We start from the raw sequence: 24,831 nt of genomic DNA on the forward strand, positions 1-24,831 counted from the left end.
ACTGATACATTGGTAAAATAAAAAGTTCTCAGTTCTAGAAATAAGGATATTAGTCATAAAGATAGTAACACAAAGTATACTTAGAACTATTTCATATAAATTTAATAAAGTTTTTATTAAAGACTAATATTATGAAGAATCAGTTGTTTGCCTTGATGTAGTAATTTTACCTGCTAGTCTATACAGTATTTGTTTTTGCCTCAATTGTAATTTAAATTCATTTTTAATATGTGCCAATTTCTTTCTTTCTGTGCATTTTTCTGTCTTGGCTATGTTTGCTTTGATATAACACTGCCTTTAAAAAATCTTTTTAATGTATGTATTGTCACAAATCTTGGCATTCCACATCAGAGCACATTTCTATTTTTATGTTAATTCATTTAAAGCTCTTTTATTTGAAATGGAAATGATCCCTGTAAGAGATTAAACTGTAAAAAAGCCTGCCAGAGCTAGCCAACCATATGGCTCTTTACAAATTACTTGCTGAAAGCGTCATTCATTAACTGCGAAATGAACATAATCATAGTTACAAAGATTGAATTATAGATTTATAATACTTATAATGTCAAATGTAAGTGCTAATTGAAAAGACAATCTGAAATGTCTATAGAAGGATAAGGGCTCACTTTTACCAAAAAATAAGTTACGTTTTTCAATGTATCTTCATTTAGAGTGATAGATTTATATATAATACAGAATTAATGTAGTATAATACTAAAATTCTCATTAGGATTACAGTCAGACTTCTTTATTTTTGCAAAATAGCACAGCCATAGAGGATAAGGACTAGGAAAAAAGTAGTCATAGATCTAGGTTTCCATGTACTTTGTTGAAGCCTTCAAGAACTGCTGGTTTGGGTATTTTCCATTACTTACTTTAATATTTGATTTAGGAAGCACATTATGTGGGTTGTAAGTGGCCAATCAATGTAGTATTAAAATATTTTATCAGTTTTCATTATTATCATTGAACATCTAGACTGAGTCTTTGGGCAAGGCTTATGCTTTGTCACTTAAACTGAAATGTAGATATCCTTTAAGATTAAAATTTTAAAAGACAAACGGCTTTGGCAAGGAAGTTTTTGTTGATTTCTCAGTAAATAAATATTCCTATCCCGGCAAATTCCATCCTTTTCCCACTAAGAAAGAGGAGACCTTCCAGCATCCATTTATTTGTGTTACTTGTGGCAGAGACAGATTACCTGAATATATACCTAAAGAATAAGCATGTAAATGTGCTTTTTTAGTCTTTTCACTTGTGTGTGTGTGCATGTGTATGTGTGTCTAGGCATGAGCATGTATTTGAGCATGCTTTCCCTGTGTATTCTCTCAAATTTTATTTCAATTTTATATCCGGGATATGTGTGGGGTGTTTTTGAACATGTAGAATGTGTAGAAAATATAGACCTTTCATTTTTGTATGTAGAGACTTTGATTTTTAGCACTTCTTACAGGAATAAAGGATAAACAGCATTTAGCTATTTGTTACATGTCCTCAAGGTTAAGATTCAAGAATCTAGTTATTTTTTTTAAGAATCTAGTTATTAATCACTGAGTGAACATATATTGAATTGCTAATAAGTGTCTTCTTGCACTTTATTAGTTACTGGGAATATAAAATATGAATCATAAAGTTAGTGATATGCCAAAACAAAAGATGCTGAATTCTATTTTTTATTTTATACTTCTTTTTTTTTTAAGACAAGTAAATATAGTGAAAAGTCTGGAAATTCTTGAATTGATCAAGATTGCATTTCTTTGGACTCTCCTGTTTTTCATTTCTTTTCTTTTTTTAAGTATCAGGATGTTTTGCTTTTTTGAGTCTGGAAACTGGTCTTTTTTTGAGGGGGGAGTATGTTCTTAAAAGTGTAAAAATATTAGTAGGTTAGCATTGTGTGTGTAGTTTGAGTTGAGGTAGCTTTGTTTTACCTGCGTAGCTTGTTGGGGGATATGTGTGTGTGTGTTTACTAAAGGCTTTGTTACAACAGGCAGTAAGCAGTTCACTTAAACTGTTATAAAGGGAAAGTCTAGAAGCTACAATAGAAAGTATTGGAAATTAAAAGTAAAAATTACTTTTAAAAAAGAATACCAGGAATAAATTGTAGCCAGTTGAAATTATCAGGGTTACTGATTCATCATGTTTATTTATAACATTATATTCTTTTATTTGAATCATGATTTGATTTTAAGTTTGACCTTGATTCTCGTTCAGGTTTTTTCTAATGAATTTAAAAAAGGAAAAAAAAAATGGTGACTTTTTTTTTTTTTTTTGGTGACTTTTTTTTTGTTTCGAAATGGTATGCTTTTGAATTATATCTGAAGTGTCCATTGTAAATATTTTATAAGATAACCTATTAAAAATGAAGGGAGAATCCATCCTTTTCCACAAAATTATTTTTTTATCACATGTAAAAAGAAAGTGGGACAATTTAACTTACTGATTGACTTTACATCTTTCTAAAATTACTCCGATTCTCTAAGGCTGAAGATTATATAGCTTTTTTTAAGATTAATATTTATTATGCTGATAGTCCAAATTATCCTAAGGTTATATTCATCTAGGGTAAATAAACTACATTATTGTAACAAACTAAAAGAAGGAAAGGGCAAATACTGGAGTGTATTGCTTAGAATCATTTCATTTTTGCAGCCCTGATAACCCCGGACTTTTTTCTGCATTTGAATACTAGATTTTGCTGGTCTAGCGTGGAAACTATAAATAGAATCTTCAATGCATCAGACCAGTGATGTCACAGAGGCCTTGGAAATCTCTGTTCTTACCTGTACCTAAAGTACAACTCCTCCCGTTTCTACTGTTCTCGTTGCATTACAGTAGCAGGATGTGAACGGGACATAAATGAGATGATTTATTGCTGCGGGTGGTGTTTAAAATCTGAATGTCTTAAATTTGATGGAGCAATGAAGAATGGAGCAAGCTGTGGAGTTGCTCCAGCTAATCAAGGGTAGAAAGATATAATAGTGGTTTGTATTGGTTGGTGTGGCATATGTATGCAGTGATTTTGCTAAATGGATAAGCAGTATCTTAATTAAAGGGGCTATTTTAATTTAGGTTTATGTCTTTAAAAGTACAAGTTAATTTTTTAAATAAAGTTTAATGACTGACCACCTATCTCAAATAGGTTTGAAGTACTCTGTTCATAGAACTGTATTGTAATAATTAGCTGCATTATGAAAAATATTCTTTGTTTTCTTCCAGTGTGAAAAACTCAAATTATTGTCTCCCATCATATACTGCTTATAAGAACTATGATTATTCAGAACCTGGCAGAAACAATGAACAGCCAGGCCTCTGTGGCCTAAGTAACTTGGGAAATACGTGTTTCATGAACTCAGCTATTCAGGTAGGTCTTTCCAAAGTGAAACTCCTATGTTTCATGGAAATCAGCAATAAAAGAAAAGTAGAGTTTTACATATCAGAACATGAGTATTATATATGTTTTGAGAGTTTATATTTTCATGGAAGATGTAAACATGCATGTTTGATTCATTCATTCTAGTGCTAACAGAATATCATTATCATGTTCCTCAATTAGGCAGCATATGATTGATTACCACATGGTAGAAGATTAACTATCATGTCACACAAAAACATAATTTCAAACAGAAAACCTAGGCTCTCTGAAAAGAAAAAGAAACCAAGTGAGATCTCTCCTTTATATTTTCAGTAGAAGTGTCATGTTTTTTTTGGACATTGATCGGAATGTTAGAGAATAAATCTTTTATGGTCATTGGTTTTCTAACTCTAAATAAATTTATTTTATCTTCTTTTTTAACCCTAGTGAGAAATTAAGATTTTTTTTAATTGAGAAAATTTTATAAACTTCCTTTTTGCATACATATTTTAACAATTCACTTTCTCTTTAAGATCTTTTTAATTTGGGGATATAATTGATCACTGCCCCTTTTTTCCCTTTCTTTCTCCATGGAGCTTCCCTTTTCTTTCTACTCTATCTATACCCTCTTCTAGCTTGTTGAATATGTCTTTGATTGACTTTGAAGTAATGAGATCCGTATTTTTTTTTAATATCACTGTCACTATTTATAAAATTAGAGATGGTTATTTCATTTCCCTTTTATAAATAAAATTCTGCATTTCAGAAAGCCCAAAATAATGATATACTATTTTTGATATTTCAGTTTTAACCTTTTTTTGTTGTTGTTTTGGTCCTTTTGTTTTGGAGGGTTTTTGATTTTTTGCAAATTCTAAAATATTACTTTAAATCTGTAATTTTCTGTTCTTTATTCATATTTTAATACTGAGTTTCCTATGCCCAGGAGGCATCTTCCAAAGATAATAGATTAAATACAGAGTATGCCTTAATTAAGGACATTATAACAAGTCTTTTTTCACTATCTAAGAATAGTATTGGACTCTTCACCATCCAAGATTCTAAGTAATTCCTTTTGCACAAGGCATTAATCTCTTTGTCTCCTAAATTAACCATTGTCTTTACAGTATTCTTGGAAAATCAGAATTTGTCATAATTGTCTAGACCAGGAATTGGCAATCTTTTAAAAATGGGGACATAATTACTTAATTTCTGATTTCTTGGTTTAGAGTTGAGCCACTCAGAAAATAGTCTTTCCACTTAAGCAGATACAGTATAGGGTTGATAAACTCTTCTTTAAAACTTTAATCACACTAGTGTTACTTATGCTTTAATATGAATTATTTTATTTAAAATTATTTTTTTCTAGGATCCTAGTGCAGGTTAAATAAACATTTAAATTTTTAATCTTTATTTTTCTGGGAGAAGAGAAAAGGAACTCCTCTGAGAAGAGCAAGCCAAAACATATTATTACTCTGCCAACTATTTAGATAATAAGCTGTGTGAGTGCTGAGCTTTCAGAGATAGGAACAGGCCAAACAATTGTAATTTTATTTGGATGTCTGTTGGACTATTCTATCTAACCACTGAAAATCATCTTTAGTACCATCTCTGGAAAATGTTTTATATAAATGGTTACATTATAGCAGAAAACTGTCTTCTTGTATCATCAAGTCATATTAATTTTTAGATAACTCCTATCTTGACACTGCCAAAATTATTTTGGTTCTAGACACTTGATAAAGCTTGAGAAGTTTTTACTTTTTAATCTAAAATCAATCTTGGTACTTTCTTATAAGGATTAAGAAAATAACAACATAGGCATTAAAGATTTGAGTCTGTCAGAAAGAACAGGAGTTAGTGTTCATGCTAATCATTCAGAAGTGGCTCTGGCTTTCACTCAAACTGAATTCCTTCTAAGGGATTATTATGTTCTAGTTTCCTATGCCTCTGATACAGTCTTATTTAGTGTTTTGTCTCCAGATGGTTAACTATAATTTCTTTAAAATGAGTATTAAAATTAAATCTTCTAATCATTTACTTGAGCTAGATTTGGCGTTTGTTGAACTTTCTTATATATGTTTAAGGTATCAGAAACTTCATTCTATTAGTTTTTGCCTCACTTGAAATCAGTGTTAGTACAATAAATTGGTAGATCTAATGCTGACCCTCTCAATATATATCACCTTCACATATTTCATTTCAACTGAAATTAGAGCCATGAGGGTGAGGTTTGTTAGTGTGATAGTTTGTTACTTTCTGGTAATAATCATAAAGTAAGAAAAATTTTTGATGAAAATTCAGGGATGTTTAAATTTTAAGCACTGGATAATATTTCATGTCTGTGTCTTGGCTGGAGACTATACTTTCTGTAAAATAAAACTCTCCTTTCAGTTTGGGCAAGAGAAAAAAAAATGAGTTTTTATTTTTGCTACTTCTTTTCATTCTAATCCACAATTAGAAAAGCTAATACTTCAGTTTTATTTTCTTAAAGCTTCTATGATTTTTGATTGATTTAGATGTTCACCCTCAAGCTGAAAACTCACCATTAAAGGGAATACAAAATTATGTCGGTAGCCTTTATCTCTGTTTTATGAACATGCATGTAAGTTGTAGGCCCACAGATGAAAGGGGTTAAAATATAACTAATAGACTAGATTTTTTTAAGTAAGTTTTCTAGATAGTTTCCTCAATTATCCTTTTTTTTTCAAGTTTCCTTATAACTTCTGTGAAATTGAAGACAATTCATGAACTTCAGAAAACATTATAGTATTTCTACTGATAATTTGAATTTCAGTGTAATTTCTTATATTCAATAATCCTAAAAAATACATAGATATTTTAGCACCTCAGGCAGTATGATTATTGATATAGCTAAAAAAAATATGTGAAAAGCATACCTCTTTTTTTGTATATGAGAATGGATTATGCTTACTAACCCATCAAGAGCCTTGAGGTAAAGAAATCTTTTGATTGCTTTTGATTAAAAACCAAGTGGCACCAAGCTGGTTGTGTATTAATGTTATTATTTAATTATATTTATATGCAAGATTTTCTCAGTAATGGTATGAATATTACATATTTTTGAGATTAGTACTGCCTTATGATTTTATCAAGTTATTATTGAATATGAAACATAAGGTACTTCTGTACATAGATCCTGACCTCATGAAGATTATAGTTTAGATACTGTGATTTTCATATTTTTGCCTTTTAATATGAAAGACTTTTTAAAAAATTATTACTATAAAAAGTTTAATTTTATCCTCAATATTTAACAGATGTAGTGAAGTTGCTTTGGTTGGATAAAGGGTTTAAAGTCCCATCTGCTTTCTCTTACTTTCCTTAATGGCCCCAGAAGCATTCTCATGGGATCCCAGGACTCTAAGGAACAGTCTGAAAACTATAGTATAGCAAGAAGAAAGAAAAGAACACATTAAAAATTAATAACACAGGGCAGCCCGGGTGGCTCAGCGGTTTAGCACCGCCTTCCGCCAAGGTTGTGATCCTGGAGACCCAGGATCGAGTCCCACATCGGGCTCCCTGCATGGAGCCTGCTTCTCCCTCTGCTTGTGTTTCTCCCTCTCTCTCTCTCAGTGTGTCTCTCATGAATAAATAAATAAAATCTTTTAAAAAAATTAGTAACACAGGTTATGAAGTTATACTGCCTGGATTAAAAGCATGTCTCTCTTATTTATTAACTATGTTACCCTATATAAGTTATTTCCACAATTCATTTTTCTCATCAGACGAGGAAAATAATAGGACCTGTATCTTAGGAATTTCATGGGGATTAAATGAGTCAAACAATATAAATATAGAACTCTTAGGATAATGACTAGCATTAGCACATCATAAATGAATAGGCAGTAGATTGATATTTTGTCTTTTTTTGTATTTGTTTTGTTTCAATTCAAGGAGCTAAGCAGAGTAACTGGAAAGAGTCTACTTTTGATAATCCTTGTATTTTTTATCCTTTCCTACAAGTCTCCTTTCACTTGGATTGAACCTAGTGAATGAAGAAGGAATTAATTGTATTTTTAATTCTTTTTCACGTAGTATTGCAGTAACGGTATTTAGCATCTCCATTTTTTAACTGGTTAGTTTAACTCTCCCTAGGCAAAGTAGTAGGCAAGGAATATAATAATGTAGAACTGTATGTGCAAATTCAGTCTTTGGAAAATTCAAAATTCTTGATTTCACGTTATCCCTGGCCTCAGCCTCCTGCGTAGTTATGATTGCAGGCATACACCATGGTCTAGTGGTAAAAATAAGTTAACAAAATAGTTTTCTAATGCCCTAAATTTTTGAGAGAATGTCTAGTTTTAAAATTTTGCATTATTGGAGGTAATTTTAATTAGCATCAGTTCAGTAGATTGAGGAGCACTCCAACCCTTGTCTTTTTCATTGTCAAGGCCTAGGAGGCTCATGATTGGCTTCCTGGAAGAAGCAACTCTGCAGATGGATTTGAAGCAAGGGAGTGATATGGTCTTTTCCACTGGAAAGCAGCATGGCGTAAGATGGTTGTTTTCAAACTCTTTACTTGGAAGTACTAGGGCTTCTTACTCTAGGAAGTCATAGAAAAAGAATGAAAGTAATGAAGAGTCTGTTGATTATTCCTGTCATTAGGTGTAAAATCAGTTGGGATTCCAAGCATTTTTAAAGTCAACTTTTTTTATGATCTGTTGGATTAGGAAAATAATCTATTCAGTAAATTCAGAAGAATGGCTTAAAACTTTTTTAAAAAACTTAAAAGTGAATAATACTACACAGAAATAACATTTTTTTGGAAGAAATTAGATTCTTATATTGTAAAACAGTGGAAAAGTCATTACTGAAGCAGTTATTTCTATGTTGTACTTTATAGCTTTGCATATGATTAAATATAATGCTGTTTTATTGTCATCCTGAGACATTCTCTTTGCATTTATTGGAACACTAGTTCTTAGAAGTCCAGATTAACATGAAGCTAATTTTATTCAAATTAACCAAATTTGTAGTCAATGAATGAAAATAGCTTTCGTCAAAAAAAAAAAATCATTTAACCCCTGACACATAAGAATTTTACAGTTAAAGATCTTAAATGACTTCTGATAAACTGAGAATATAGCTAATAGTTCAAATACTTCTTCTTATGGCAGACTTCTTAAAAATTATTATGACATAGAATATTGTATTAGTTTCATGTGTACCATATAGTGATTTGATACTCTTTGTACATTACAAAATGATCACCATGATAGATGTCGTCTTATTCTGTCACCATACAAAGTTATTACAAAATTATTAACCATATTCTCTATGCTTGTACTTTACATCTAATCCAGGAAATTAAACTCACTTTCTTGATTTCCTCCCATATTATGTGCCAAAAATTGCATGGCACTATCATCAAAAATATGTTTAATCATCTGTTAAATGACAACTGAATTGGGTCTTCTTTCCATTTTGATAAAAGTAAAGAAATGGAAATGACATACCTGTGTTAGAACCATTCACTTTCTCAACACGATACCAATGTTTTTACTTTTCTCTTTGAACTCTAGAGTAAGAGAGAAGTATTCCTTCTTTTAGAAAGAAGGAGGGGCTGGGAAAGGAGAACCAGAATTCTCAGGCATATTATTTCGGGGAAGAGTATAAATAGAGTTCTCTAAGAACATAGTTTTCATTACTGGGGGAGAAAAGGTATCTCTAAAAGCATGACTTGTACCTGAGTAACTTTGCTAATAGCGATTTCTTGTCATGAAAACATGCCTTTCTTAACTTTAGATACTGAAGGGGAATAATCTTGTCTGTCCTTCACATTTTCTGAACATATAATTTCTCTAGGTTTAATGACTCTATTTCTGAATTAGTATAGACTTAAATGTTTATCTGCCCCTAATTCTGTAATAGGGAATGATATGAGTATAGATTAGATAGAGATACAGGGATTATTTCAAGGAGTTAGTTGTAGGAATGCCTGGGTGCTCAGCGGTAAAGCATCTGCCTTTGGCTCAGCTCATGATCCCGGGTCCTGGGATCGAGTCCCTGCATGGAACCTGCTTCTCCCTCTGCCTCTGCCTCTTCCTCTCTCTCTCTGTTTCTCATGAATAAATAAAATCTTTAAAAAAAAAAAAAAAAGAGGAGTTAGTTGTATATAATTACACTTGACAGAATTGTTTTTATATTACTCTGGCTGGTCAAAACCCATTTACATATACTCATTAGATTGGATTACTTACAGTGATCACGAATCTTATAACAGCAGTTAACATAATTAGGCCAAAATATCTTGTATTGATTTTTTTTAAGATTTTTTTTTTTTAATTTTAAGTAATCTCTACACCCAACAAGGGTCTCAAACTCATAGTCCCAAAATCAAGAGTCACATGTTCCACCCACTGAGCCAGCCAGGATCCCCTCTTGTATTGATTTTAATAATTGTTGAAAGGATGTTCATTTGTAATTAAAGGAAAATGTAAGAAATGTCAGTCTGTAGTTTATAATGATAGCTACAAATTTGCTCTGCTCAAAAAAAAAAAAAAAAAAAACTTGGAAAGTGGTTCCAAATTTACTTTTATCCTCTAAAAATTAAAATTTATTTTCTTGATGTCAAACTGTTTTCTAAGATCTATTTCTTCCTTTATTAAATATATACTAATATCATTCAGTACTTTATAATTAGAAGATTCTAAAATGTATTAGGCTCGTATTTCAAATTATAAATTGCTTTACTGAATAGTATCACGAGGAAATAGGGGATATTATACTGATAGAAGCTTTAAAAAAAGGAAAGGCACACTAAATCCCTCTTAAAGGCTTGTTTTGTCTTTTATCTATGTGTTTTAATGTATACATTTAAATTCTGGTCAACTGAGGCTGTGCTGTATTTATTACTAAAAAGTTCCTAATCTATTGAACTTTTTTCTTTTAATGTCATTTACCTTAAAATCCCCTTTCTAGGGCAGCCCCGGTGGCTCAGCGGTTTAGTGCCACTTTCAGCCCGGGGTGTGATCCTGGAGTCCCAGGATCGAGTCCCATGTCGGGCTCCTTGCATGGAGCCTGCTTCTCCCTCTGCCTGTGTCTCTGCCTTTCTCTCTCTCCCTGTGTCTCTCATGAATAAATAAATAAAATAAAATCTTAAAAAAAAAAAATCCCCTTTCTATTTTGGTTTGTGAGTAGAAACAGTTTGTAATTATGCTTACTGCTCATGCACATCTTCATTAATGTTCTCCTTTGCAAATAATTGCTTTAGTTCAATATTCTTTTAATATTATATTTATGGAAACTAATTGCTAAGTATTATCAGTCAGATCTTACAGTGATTTGTAAACTATGCTCTACTGGGTAGGGAGAAGGTCAGTGAGTTGGTACTGAAAACCATTGCTTAATTAATAATATTTAAAATAAATTACTAATTCTTATAAACTCATATTAAAAAATTAACAGCCCGGTAATAAACCTGCAGCCTCTGAGAACAATAGTACCTTTCTTTCATAGTGAAGGTTTTTCATATCATTGCCACATTTTTAATTTCCTCTTCACAGAGGTCTGTCATTTAGGGCATTAAGATACCTTTATTTCACTGATGAGAAAATTAAGGCAGGGAAAGTTTAAGTGACTTGTCATTCACCAGGACAAGTTAATAAAAGAGTTAAAACTATGGTACTATTCAAAACATTCTGAGATAATACATCCTTTAAAATTATGCTAATCAACTTGTAAGAAATGCATAAAAATGTTTTATTGTGGTCAAATATACATAAAATTTACTATTTTAATCATTATTAATTGTACAGTTCAGTGGCATTAAGTATATACAGATTTACATTACTGGTTGCATTTACAACCATTAAAAATTTTTTATGTTTATGTCAAAGATATGTCCCCCTTAATACAAGATGGAACTCCTTTTGGAATTACGTTCCTTTTCCTTAATATCACCAATAGATATTTCTCTTGCTTTGATGATGGAGTTGATTTTCAAAAGCGTGAAGTTATTCAGAGCATTATCCTCAGAATACTATAGGCAGTCAAGCTAGATAATTTTTTTAATCAAATATACTTATGAAGTCTGTTCATTTACTCAGCACATAGTTATTGAGGGCCTAAGTTCCTTTCACTTATAGGCAATAATAATTCTAGTATTGTGAACAAAACAGTATATGTTTCCTCAGAGCATAGTCTAGTAGAGAAGATAAACATTAAGTAAATCATGATAAGTATGATAAAGAGGAAAAATGGAGTGCTATGAGTAAATAATAAGAACTTGGAGAGTACCTACCTTATATTGGGTGTCAAACTCTCCAGAGGTAACATAGAGCTATAACCAGAGAATAGTATGAGTTAGGCAGGTGAGAGTTGAAGTTAGATGGAGCAACAACATGTGCAGTTCTTCTAGGTCAGGCATGTTTGAGGAACCAACAGGTGAGTAACCTATGGAATAATATTTGAAGGGGAGTGGTATAAAATGAGTCTGAAGAATTAGGAAAAAGCCAGATCATGTAGGGGGAGTTTGGATTTTAATGTACTACTAAGGCATTAAAGATTCCAGGCTACAATATTTTCATCTGTTTTATTGCATTTATCTCCTAACTGATTTATTTGCTTAAACTCTTAATGGGTATGGCCCATACTCCAAAGAGCAGCGAGAGCTTTCCCGTTCAAAGCTAAGGCTTTGAATATTCTCTTTGTCTGTAATATTACATGCCTTCTCATTTCACTCAACAAAAGCTTAAGTCCTTAAAACAGAATGGAGATAAGGCCCTATATGGTCTAGTCCCATGCTGTCTTATTTCCTACCATTTTCCTCCATGTTTCCTTTTCCATCCTTACTATAAGCTCTGGCCTTGTTCATGCCAAGAATGTTCTTGCCTCAGGATCTCTGTACTTAGAATTTCCTATACCTGGAATTTCTTCCTCCGAATATTTGTATCCTTGTTCTCTCTCTTCCTTTAGGTTTGGTCAGAAACCAAACCTAAATGGGTCATCACAAAATCACAAATCTGACCATATTGGTCAGAACCTTGCCCACTCCAGCCCCATTTATCTGTCTGCAACCGCCCCCCCACCTCTCTCTCACATATGCTCTATGAATATCAGGGCTTTCTTTTAGTCACTGCGCTAGCCCTATTACTTAGAACAGTGTTTGACATGTAGAAGGCACTCAAATTAATGAAAAGTAAAGGAAATCACATTTTAGTTTATGGCTTGGGGTAACAAGAATAATATGAGTTAATTTTAGGCATGTTCAGTTTGTGGTACCTGTGAAACATCCAAATTAGATACATCATTTGTAGATGGATATTCTAATACGGAATACAGACCAAAGGCTTAGGTTAGTAATAGAAATATGGCTGCTTGTAGATGATAATTAAAATCAGGGATGATTGCATCTAAATGAGGGCATCTATGAAAAAAAGTTCCAGGACTAAGCCTTACAGGACAACATTCAAATGGAGGAAAGACACTACTATTGCAACAGGAGAAAAAATTATTTGCAAATAGTTTCTAGATTTTGTGATGACCCATTATCCTAAAACTACGAGACCAGGTTATTTGCTAAGAATTAAAGAATAAGATTGACAGTATTGAGATCTCTTTTGAGGCTGGAGATCAATTCAGAATGGTAGAAATTTATTCACCTGAAATTTTCTCTAGCAATGTTCAGCTACAGTGGTACAAAGAATCGATAACTGGATGTATATAGGAAGTAATTGGGTTCATCTAGGGTTAAAAGAGAAAAAGACAAAGGAATTAAGAGCTACTATCCTAATCTTGTTTTTATTGGGCTACTTTATTTAGCTAATCCAACATATATCCATTGAGTCTCTACTGTGTGCCAAGCATTTTTCTAACCATTGGTAAAAACATTGGAAAGGACAAGCCTATGTCTAGAAGTTCATGATGTAGTGAACGAAAAAAAAGTAGAAATAAGTATGATACAGTATGTGATAGGATAGAAAGCATGATCAGTCAAATGTTGTGGAGGCAAACAAAAGAGACCCCTTTGGAAATAAGTGAGGCTTTTGCAAGGAGGTGACTTTTGAGTCAGGCCTCAATTTTGTTTGGTGTAGAATACATTATTCATAACAACTTACGTTTTGTTCATTTGGTCATAAACCAGAAGTACAAATATAACATCGTAGCTCAAACTTGTTCCACCTTTTTCCACCACAGAAATCCTTACATTAGAAATCTATTTTACCATGGCAAAAAACACATTGTTTATACATAAACACATATTGGCACCCCCTGTATGCTAGATACTGATGCTTTTTCATATGTGTGCCAGCTCTAAAAGAGAAGTAAAATATTTTAATTAATGACAATATCAAGAGAACAAACATATCACCTCCTAAAGTAATTATATCAAAGATGATGTTCATTTGAATTTGAAGAGTTTACTGGAAAATCATGGCTTTATAAACCATGTCATATATATAATTAAAAATTAAAAGTGTCTCTGGCCTTCATTTAGAGAGCTTTTGCTTTTTTTTATTTTTTATTTTTTTTATTTATGATAGTCACACAGAGAGAGAGAGAGAGGCAGAGACACAGGCAGAGGGAGAAGCAGGCTCCATGCACCCGGAGCCCGACGTGGGATTCGATCCCAGGACTCCAGGATCACGCCCTGGGCCAAAGGCAGGCGCCAAACCGCTGCACCACCCAGGGATCCCGCTTTTGCTTTGAATACAAACTGAATCATTGACATACATACTGGTATATATTCATTATGTATATATGAATGAATATATATTTTTATAGATTTATTGTATAAATGACGTATATTGAGTGATTCTTCAGTAGTAGAATTGAGTGATTCTTCAGTAGTTGCCCAGGGCCTTTCTAAGTATTACGTACTTTGACAGAAAAAGCTTTCAGTAACTTTTTAGGGCAGCCCGGATGGCTCAGCGGTTTAGTGCCACCTTCAGCCCAGGGTGTGATCCTGGACACCTGGGATCGAGTCCCACGTCGGGCTCCCTGTATGGAGCCTGTGTCTCTGCCTCTCTTTTTCTCTCTCTTTCTGTGTCTCATGAATAAATGAATAAAATCTTTAAAAAAAAAAAACCTTTTGAAAGAAATTACAAGTTTTTGACCAAAATGTTACTAATTGTTTATAAGGAAACTCTTAATAGTAAGATAAGACATATTTTAAGATTCCTCTTATATTCACTAAGTACCATCCATACCTGAAGTTTCTTTCATCATGATTATATCACCATCTTCCTGGGGACCTCTACTGTCTTTCCTGAAATTTGTTCCATTAATAATCATGTCATTGTTACAGACTTTTACCTCTTCACTGTGTTCCTTTAAGCATATATACGTGGTCAAGTCTTTTTCTCTTATTGGTATTGGGGACAGGATATGGAGTAAGGATGATTCTTGATCTTGAAAATTGGAAATAATGGTCTGTGCTTTCTCCCTACTTTCTCATCCCCCATTCAGTAGTCCTCTGCATCTTAGCTGTAGTAGTAACTAACATGGATTTTGGAACCTGACTACTTGGATTCAAATCCTGGTTCTGCTACTTGGTTGTATGATCTTGGATAAGAAAATGCTTAGTTTCTCATCTGCTAAATGAAGATAAATTGCTTAAGAAGTGCTTGGTACCTAGTAAGCAATATGTAAATATCACCTACTGTTATATCATTGCTTTGACCATCATACCACTCCATAGAAATTGCTTTTGATATGGTCATTCTTGACCTTCTGTTTGCAGGGTTCATCATGGCCTCTTTACCTTTGAGAAGTTGACATCCACTTTAACTGACAAATTCCAAACCTGTCTCAAGCATAATTCTCCTTCCTAAGTTTCCCTCCAATATATGTAACTATTAGATGGACTTTTCTGCCTTGGATAATATTACACTTAAACTAAATGTATCTACTAAGACCAACATACTACCCTCCCCGCCAAGAAACCTGATCCTTTATCCCTTCTACTCCCTTTTAGTTGCAACTATCCCAAATTGAAAACTTGACACTTATTCCAAATCCTGTTCATTCCATTGCCTCTTAATGTCACTTATATCCATCTTCTCTTTTACTGTCACTACACTATTTCAATATTTTAGCAACTTTTATATGAACTATTGAAATACATCTCTAACCTCATATTTTTCTTTCGTTTATCCTCTTCCACTCCATTTAGTACACTGATTCAGTCATTGTTTTATAATGTTAACTCTTAAGACTTGCTTCCCGTCACTTAAAGGATAAAATCCAAATGAGACCCTATCTACCTCTTTAGCCAAAACTAAAGGTTCTTAGAATTTAAGTTCCAAACTTCTTTGCGTATACTGTTTTCTTTTCCCTGGTTGCCTTTCCTACACCTCCACCTCTCCCCCTTTTCCTTTGTCTCTTCTGGTTAAATACCTGTTACACAGTGAGAATCGTGAAAGCAGATGCTGTGTTTGGTTTTCTTTTATATCCCCAATGTTTAGTATAATGCCTGAAATACGTTAGAACCGTGTTTCTCACAGTGTGTCTATGGATGAGATAGCATGATCAGCCATAAAATAAGCATAGAAATTAAGCATAAGTGATCTAAGACTATTCTAGAAATTTGTCAGGGTGATTATCTATTAAATCTCATGATTAAAATGGGGCGTTGTTTTTTGTATGTCCTTTTTTTCCCTCATTTTTCTAGTGGTTCATTTTTATTGTAGTTTATAAAGTTTCAGTCTGTGATGATTTGGAAATTTTTTAAAAATTAGTTCCTTCATGCAAATAGAGAAAAATACTGCATTAGAAAATATACCAGAAATGTTTAGAACTTGACCTGTACCAAATAAATGGTATTTCTGAAATTGCCTAAACTCCAAAAGAGCACATTAGTGTTTTTTTTTGAGCACATTAGTTTTAAAAAGAATTATAGCAAAAAAAAATTTTTAATTAAAAAAAAGAATTACAGTACATAGCGTATATATTGATTTCTTGCAACTAAAAAGTCAGAAACTTACCAATATATATAAAATGCAAGAAATACTACATCTTTATATTCCACTAGTGTAACCAATCTGATAGCTCTTGAATTGGGCTGCCATGTTAATTACAGCTTGTCAGAGCAGCCCCCATTACCATGCAAACAATTTCTTGAATGATTTCATGGTGAAAGATAGGAAAAAATCCTTTAGAACATGATTTTTATACTTCTAGAGACTTTTGAAATAATGATCTTCTTTTCTTAATATTTGTTGAATGATTACATAAATTTTTTTGTTATGAAAATAATCAGAAAAAAAAGAAAATAATCAGAAACCTTCATAATTCATGCTGTTACATGTTATTTAAAATTCTGTTTCAACTCACATGAAGTATTATCAGCTATGGGCCTAATGTAATGAAATGATGCAGAGAAGTATATAACATAGTGGTTTCCTTAAAGAATGTAAAAAAAATCAGTTAAACTTTTTAGAATTTTTCTGCTATTCTTTCCTGTATGCCTTTACAGAAGAACTGAAAGATCAGTGAATCACACAATTCAATATACTCATTTATTTAAAAACGTTTCTTTACTGAATACTATGTGCAAGGTACTGAACCACGCATAAAATTATAAAGAATGGGGGATCCCTGGGTGGCTCAGCAGTCTAGCGCCTGCCTTTGGCCCAGAGCACAATCCTGGAGTCCTGGGATTGAGTCCCGCGTTGGGCTTCTGGCATGGAGCCTGCTTCTCCCTCTGCCTGTGTCTCTGCCTCTCTCTCTCTCTATGTCTGTCATGAATAAATAAATAAAATCCTTTAAAAAAATTATAAAGAACCATTGTTTTTCCTTAATCCTTTGTCTTACCTAAGATAGTGACATTCATTTCATTCTGAGCCAGTTTTGAATTATTAATGGAATAGAGCAGATAGCAGTACTAAACATTAAAATTGAATTCATATACTTTAGTTCTTTAAAATAAATATAACTTACATTAAAGTTCATTAATGTTATTAGAACCATATGTTTAAAAAAAAGAACCAAGTGTTTTTAGCTTGCTTCCTATAAATTGAATATTAAACATAAAATCACTCCTTAAAAAGTCTGTTGCAAAAAAAGATTTTAGACAATTGCTGTTATAGTCTAGTTGTTTGAAAACCTTAGTACATTTGCCCGAAACTTATAGTATTGTTGTTGGTGTAATCATTATCACAGAAGCTTTCAAATTTATTTATATTGAAAGTGGATCTTTAATTTCTTCTTGTAGGGGGATCCCTGGGTGGCGCAGCGGTTTAGCGCCTGCCTTGGGCCCAGGGCGCAATCCTGGAGACCCGGGATCGAATCCCACGTTGGGCTCCCGGTGCATGGAGCCTGCTTCTCCCTCTGCCTATGTCTCTGCCTCTCTCTCTCTCTCTGTGCGACTATCATAAATAAAAAAAAAAAGAAAAAGAAAGGGAATCTTTAAAAAAAAAATTTCTTCTTGTAGCATTTAACATGAAAATTAATGGTCTTTACATAATCATGACTTTTTTTTTAACATTTTAAGATTTACTCACTACCAGTAACAGAGTAGTCTTTTTATAAACTTAGAATTCTCCTCACTCAATTCTATAGATGAGAGAAAAAAAGCATTATTTCTTTGCTAGCTGACAAAATGTTTCCAATTAGTTCTCATACTTTCCCAGAGTTCTCATAATACTAGTTCATTGAATTTAAGTAGTATATGAAGAAGAAATTACCTAGAATTTGAAGAAAAGAGTAACAGGAACTTTAAATGAAACTTAGTTTTATTTAGATCTTAAGTATAGCACCCAGATTAATGACAAATGTTAAATTTGTTAGAACAATATCCTTGTCGAATTCAAAACTGCCTTTGAAAACTATTTTATGTAAAATTCCAATATTTTAAGTTGAGTATTAAGTTGACTAGTTGGAAGGAGGAAAGAACCATTAAGTTTTTTTTTTAATAAATGAATTAAAGTTACATCCACTTATATTTTACTTACCTAAATTTGTTTTTGAAAGAGAGCTTGAAAAGAGATTGGAAATGAAAAGCAAAATAGAGCGATTGTTTGCTTTCCTAAAATATGTGGAGAAGCTTTAGAATTGATCTCTCAAATGTAATGAGATTTGCCTTTCCTAGGAAAGTAACAAAGTAACAAAAGTAACAAAAAATAAAATACCAAGTGTCTTAAAAATAACTCATTTTAATTTTTTACTTGATGAAGACACAGGCTTGTATTTATAGATTTTCATTGTAAAAGTCTACATCACTTTCGTTTCTCATCCACTATTTCATTGCAGAACTAGAGCCAATATCCCAATATTAACAGAATGCTTCAGAATTATTCAATACCTTTTCAGAATGTTTATACAGTTGTCATGACAAAGTGAAAAACAATAGCATGGCAAATCTGAAAATTCTTATCCCATCTAATCTTAAAATCCAGGAAAAACATACTGGGTTATTCTAAGGTAACCATGGATTACTTCAGGTTTTATTTTTAAATCATAAGAAAATAAAATGGTTTCCTCATTTTAGATTGGGTTTTTATTTTTAGTATTGGTTAGTTTGAAGGTGTAGCTACTTTTTTTAAAGGGTTGTGAGTGGCATTACATTTTGATCAGTTACAGAATGAGTTACACAACTCAAAGCTTTAGGTAATCAAAAATTAAGTTTGTTTTCTTTCCTGTTCTAGTTACCGGTTTACTAAAATAGTGAGCATACATGATCACTTGAAAATTGGGCTTCTGGAGCACCTGAACAGAAAGGGAGTGGTTCATATTCAGCATTACAAAAGACAACTTTCTCTTTTTGAAGGGGATTACTTTGGCTATTTTCCAGGTACTGGGGAAATTCCAGATTCATTACAAGTTATTGGGATGGCTATTAATTATTCATTTCCTAAAATATGTTGATTACAGACTTGAGATTTGGTTATACAGTAGAACTTTATTTCACTTCATCAGTTTAAAAAATAATATAGAAGTTTATAGTGAAATACAAAATTGAGACTTACATGAGTCACATATTTTTTCAGAGAACTCTAGAAACATCACTCTTACTGATCACAACATATTTAATGGAAGAACTTGTTGAAAATAATGTAAGAGCAATAGGATTTGTATATATGTGTATAAGGAAAAGTTATGGGCAGAACATTGTAGCTTTTCCAACTAATTAAATAATGAAAGAAAATCATAACCTCACATAATATTACAATTTTAGATATATGGAAATTTATAACTAGAGAGTTTTTCATAGAGAATTATAACTTCATAAAATAGCTGAATGATATATGCATTCTTTTAAAAAAATAGTTCTTCATGGTGGCAGTGATTAAAGTTTTATATGTATTGAATCATAGAGCCGAATGTCCACTCAATGAGACATTTGATTATTTAGAAGAATTCTCTTTCGAATTTTTATGTTTGGGTTGAAGATTTGGGGAAGAGTCTTTATAAAAATCTGTTTCCAAGTATTTTTCCTTTACATATCTTTTACTTTTATCGATTTATCTTGATAGTTTGGAGCATTCATTATAGCTGTTTTCCTTCATTAGGAAAGCCTGCCTGGGCATTATTTGGACTTTTATTCTTTGAACTTTTAGAACTTTCAAATAGGTTATAGTTCTGTAATGGTACAATTCAGTGTTTTCGCTTTAGTATTTTCTACTGCTCTCAATTTCTCTAAGGACTGTTTCCAGTCTTTCTACTGTACCAGTTTTCATTCATTCAACACACTTTTATTAATGTATGTGTCAGGCATTGTGCTATATAGACTCTGAGGTACAAAAGTGGGTTAGACTGGATACTACTCTTAAGATAAGTACAGTATAAGTGAGCTCAAGATACAGAGTTACTTTAGAGGAAGGAATATTAGTTCTTCCTTGAGGTGCTGAGGAAGATGTAATGTTTTTAAGAGATTCTGAGATAAGTGTTAAAGAATGAGTAGGAATTTCTTACAGGAGAATATTCTAAGAAAGGGAGTTAGGGGTACATGCTAAGGTTCAATCTTAATACATTAAACTAAGGACTATGTCTTAAGACTCCTAATTCAGATTCACATTCAAGAATACTCTTTATTACAGTTTCTATTGTAAATGCATAGGCAAGCGCAAGTAGAGAACCACAGAACCACTTTTAGGAACAGATGCTTAGCAGTCATGTCTGCTTACAAAATGATTGGCTTGCACATTCCCAGGCAGTCTCTCATTCTTCATGGATCAATAACTTTTCATACTAGCTTATATCCTGAACCTTCTAGTTAACCAACTAGTCATTTTATTACAAAAGCTAATAAATTAATGAATGCCAGAACTCTAACATATACTAAATATGAAATTTAGTTTTTTAATCCTTAGATCTTCAGATCCTCTTGTTGAATTCACACACTATAAATTTGCCTAGGAATCATAAAAAATATTTAAGTATAGAAATATTTATCCTAGTTAACAAGTGCAGTTTTGCTTGTTCATTATTGTTAGTTTTATTTATTCTCTTTTACATTAAAAACTGAAACTATTGGTGCAGAATTCTTATCTTCATTCTGATTATTGCTTTACTTTTAGCTTGGTATTTGACAAAATTCTACCCAATTTTGGGAACAACTATAGGCACCATTATGATAAACAAAATGTGGCTTAAGATACATTTTTTTATGATCAGTCACAATACCTCATATTTGGACCTCATTTTTTTGGTAATGAGTTGTAAGAGATAGTTCTCCCTGAAATACTGAGGTGTTGGTATTTGTCAGTGGCAGGGAGTTGAAATCTGAATTAACAGAGTTGAAGCTCAGCGTGTCACGTGACTGATAGAATGTCACAAAGCTTATAGGTAGCCACAGAAATAACGTACTAATATTGTTGATCTAATCCCTTTTGTTTCAATGATAGATTTATATCTATATTCTCAGATTTTACTAGGAAAAACCGTGTATGTTAAGAAAGGATGAGTTTTGTTATGTTTCACAGTTCAAGAATCATGGAGAGTGAAAAATATATCCACATAGGTGCACAGCACATGTCGTGTGATTTTAGGTCCATATTACGTCACTCAGTAAAGTATTTTACAGGCTAAAAAGGAAATGCCTTATGTCTACCTATGTAGGGCTTTTAATATATATATGTCTTAGGAAAGGAATTGTTTTGGGACAGTCCCAGTCAGATAGAAGAGTGATGTTTGTTACAATAGAGGAATTTTTGAGAGAGATACTTTAGACGTATGGTTATGTTGGTTTTTATTATTGAACTAATCAAAATTTTTATTCTTAAAACATTGTATTTAATGGCAAGAAGTCCAAGTGTCCAGTGTTCTTTTAACTGTCAAAGATGTTTATGTTTCTAAGATAGCCTCATGTTAAAAGATAGAATGAGTTGCATAAATTACTGCGTTATGATCAATTTTAAGAAATGACCTTCTTTCTTCTGCCACAGTGATGGCGCTGAATACTGATAACACTTGAGGCATGGAAATATTTTAGTTGTTTGACCTGTATTCTAATTATACGGTGAAATTTATAGTCAAAATTTTAGGAGAACTTACAATATTTTAAGTGGTTTTTATACTATTTCAAGAATAATGTTATTTTCAAGGTAAGGGAGAGAGGTATTTTCAGTATGAGAAAGAAAAGCCTGATATTTTGAGCTATTACGATATTTGCCTTATTAGTAGAATACTTAACTGTCTATTAAATTTCTGTATTTATAAAAAAAATTCTGTATTTATGTGTTTGTATAAATTTTTTTTTTTAAATGCAGCTTGTGAGTTTCTTAAAGCATTATATTCTGGTGTACACCTGAAACTAATGTAACATTGTATCAACTATACCTACATTTTTTTTAAAATGATGTTTAACAACTAGAATGCTCTTTTGGGCCATTTAGGACTTAATGGTTTAAATTTAAATATAGGGGTTATCTCAAAATATATTAGTTATGATATCTTGACACGTAATACAAACACTTAATAAAACTGGGATTTTTTTTTGTTATTTAGTTTGTTAATGTTGAATTTTTGTCAACTTCAAAATGGCAGGTGTCATTTTGAAAATAATCACTGGTCCCTGTGTCAAGGACTTAAAAAATCCAAACAGAGACCCACTAAAAGGCAGGTAGTGGACTAAATGAAAAACAAAAGGGAAGGGTTTTTGTTTTTGTTTTTAAGTGTATTTATTTATTTTAAAATCTCTACACTCCATGTGGGACACAAACTCAGGGCTCCAAAATTAAGAGTTGCACAAAAGCATGGGAAAGTTTTTAATAGGTACTATTCTTCTTTTGGCTTAATATTCAGATAAAAGTGCTTGGAGAATCTTTGAGATTATTCATTACCAGCTAATATATTTTTGCCTCATTTAGTAATAATTCATTCAAGAAAATTTTAAGTACTTTTAAAGTGCCTAACATTGAAGGAAAAGAGTAAAAAACCAAGAGGATAAAAACATTTGTAAAAACTACAGGCAAAAACATGTTTTATTAATCATGCATTTAATATACACCTGCTGAGTGCTGGAGATATACATATAATTGATATAATGGTTCCTGTTCTCATGAAGGTCTCAGTCCATTTGACAAAACAGACAAACTTAAAATTAAAGTGACAGCGTGTTATAAAATAAGTACTGTAATAAAAGTGAGCATTATGAAATATGGAAACATACAGGAGGAAACACTGTAAGGAAATTTAGGAATATTTCCTACACAGGATACCTGAATCTTGATGGTTTAGTAGAAGTCAGTAAGACAAAGAAGGTGTATTTCACATAGATGGAGTGATATTGCAAATTTACAGAGTGAGAGATTGCATGGAGGTCAAGGAACCGCAAATAATCAAGTAAGACTTTGATGGAGTCAGATAAAGGTAAAGCAAAACATGAGGCTACATAGGTAGGCAAAAGACAGACTCTTCCAAAAACTTGAGATTTTACTCTGAAATTGTTATTTAAGGATTTATAGGAGGGAAATGACATGATTAGATAATAAATTTAGGAAGATCACTCTGGATGCTATTGGAAAGCTACACAATTTTCAGTTATATTTGGAAGCTCTTTGCAAGATAAGGATACATGTAAACAGTTAAATGAGAAAGTTCAAAAATTATTGTTTTGTATAACTTGATTCTTAGTTTGGTAAAACTATAAATTCTTTGTATAATGGTGTTACAGACAGTAGTGGAATATCAGATTCTTAGTATAACCCTAAGCCTGAACTGATCAAATACAAGGATTTGAAAAAACGATAATAAGAAGGATTTGAAAAATAATTGTTGGAAATACTGTCTGACTTCCTCCTCCTGCCTCTTTGCCTATATTGACTATATAGTGTTGATCCTATTTGTACTAAATCAAATGATACTACTAAGTAATGGCTTTTAGGGTAGCCATGGTATATTCTGGGTTGCCAGACCCTACCTCTAGTGCTGGGTTTATAACTAAAAAGAACATTTAGTGCAAAAGGAAGAGAATGAATCTTAAAAGGTGTGTAAGATTATGAAAAGTTGAAGTATAAAAGGAGTTCAGAAGTAGCAAAGTATCCTTTCCCGAATTGCCTCCTATGCTATAACCTACCTCTATCTTCCTCTTGTTCACATAAACTTCGTTACTGATAAAAATGGCTTATTAAGCTAAGGTCTATATACTCTACCCCAAACATTTTAAACTGCTTTTATATTGCTTTTGTTGCTGAAAAATTATAACAAAGTCCATGACATTATAGACTGCCAATTTGAGGAGTATTATTTTTATTCCATTGAAAATATTAAAATAGATATTATGGTTACTTGCATAAACACAAATTAATTCATAATTGAAGCCACAAAATAGAAGTTTATCATTTATTTCAAAAAAAAGAACATGCCTAATTTTTGAAGTTTTAGCCAAACCGTACATGGTATATAGACATAGTTTATGGTACCGAAGTTACTGAAATGAACCCAGCAGATTGAACTTTTCATAGCTGCCGAGACTTTGATCCCAGACTATTAAACCAAATTAGTGGTAAAGCAAGCTTTGAAAAATGTTGATTTCCATTCATATAAATCTGGGCTCTCCTAAGAATAGGTTTCTACTCCTTCCATGCAAGCAACCACCTTCACTTAAAGTATTTTGCCACTTGACTCCCAAGATAAATTTCTTCCTGCAACAACAACAACAAAAGACCTATATAACCGTATTGTCTGTCAGTCATTACATACTCTTTTTAATGATGCTAGACATCTAGTTGATAAAGTAATATTGGATTCATAATTAAGTCAAATTGTATGGTATTATCAACTTAAAATCATTCATCTTGAGATAAAATATTGTGGAAAAACTGTACTTCTGCCATCTATTTTATTTTAAATCCTAAATTATTTAATTCTAAATGGAAAAGAGTTGGAGAATTAACTTACTCATAGTTTTAATCTCGCCATAAAGGAAAATTGGATTGTTTTGATAATGAAGAACTTGAAGTAAAAGCACATTAGCCAGAGTTCACATAACAAAAGTTGGTTTCCTCAGGCTCAGCTAACCTGTACTGTCCCTTCTAAAAGTGGTTGACCAAATGGAAAATGTAAAGGCTTCTCTT

General features: G+C 32.2%; 1 protein-coding gene and 1 long non-coding RNA gene across 17 annotated transcripts in view; one reads left to right on the top strand and one right to left on the bottom strand.

Annotated features, from left to right (window-relative positions):
- The window catches only part of USP15 (ubiquitin specific peptidase 15), a 122,955-nt gene that overhangs the window by 77,286 nt on the left and 20,838 nt on the right, over positions 1–24,831 (top strand). For 6 of the 14 annotated variants that reach the window (XR_012038869.1, XM_072843048.1, XM_072843050.1 and 3 more), the window contains one exon: positions 3,217–3,361. Coding sequence is in view for 8 of the 14 variants with exons in the window: in XM_072843048.1 (XP_072699149.1) it covers positions 3,217–3,361 (145 nt within the window). In the remaining 6 variants the exon portion in view is untranslated. Of the gene's footprint in view, positions 1–2,777; positions 2,982–3,216; positions 3,362–7,764; positions 7,865–18,616; positions 18,737–18,960; positions 19,107–24,831 lie in introns of those variants that run through there. The other 8 variants (XR_012038871.1, XM_072843052.1, XR_012038870.1 and 5 more) reach the window with 8 other exon arrangements.
- The window catches only part of LOC140642452 (uncharacterized), a 74,678-nt gene continuing 56,970 nt past the window's right edge, over positions 7,124–24,831 (bottom strand). The window contains exons 1-4 of one of the 3 annotated variants that reach the window (XR_012038877.1): positions 18,268–18,618; positions 12,976–13,057; positions 11,616–11,767; positions 7,124–7,916 (exon numbers count right to left, since the gene is read on the bottom strand). This is a non-coding gene — a long non-coding RNA (uncharacterized lncRNA). Of the gene's footprint in view, positions 7,917–8,829; positions 8,892–11,615; positions 11,768–12,975; positions 13,058–18,267; positions 18,619–24,831 lie in introns of those variants that run through there. The other 2 variants (XR_012038875.1, XR_012038876.1) reach the window with 2 other exon arrangements.

This window comes from Canis lupus, chromosome 11, assembly GCF_048164855.1.
Source record: "Canis lupus baileyi chromosome 11, mCanLup2.hap1, whole genome shotgun sequence".
Lineage (NCBI taxonomy): Eukaryota > Metazoa > Chordata > Mammalia > Carnivora > Canidae > Canis > Canis lupus.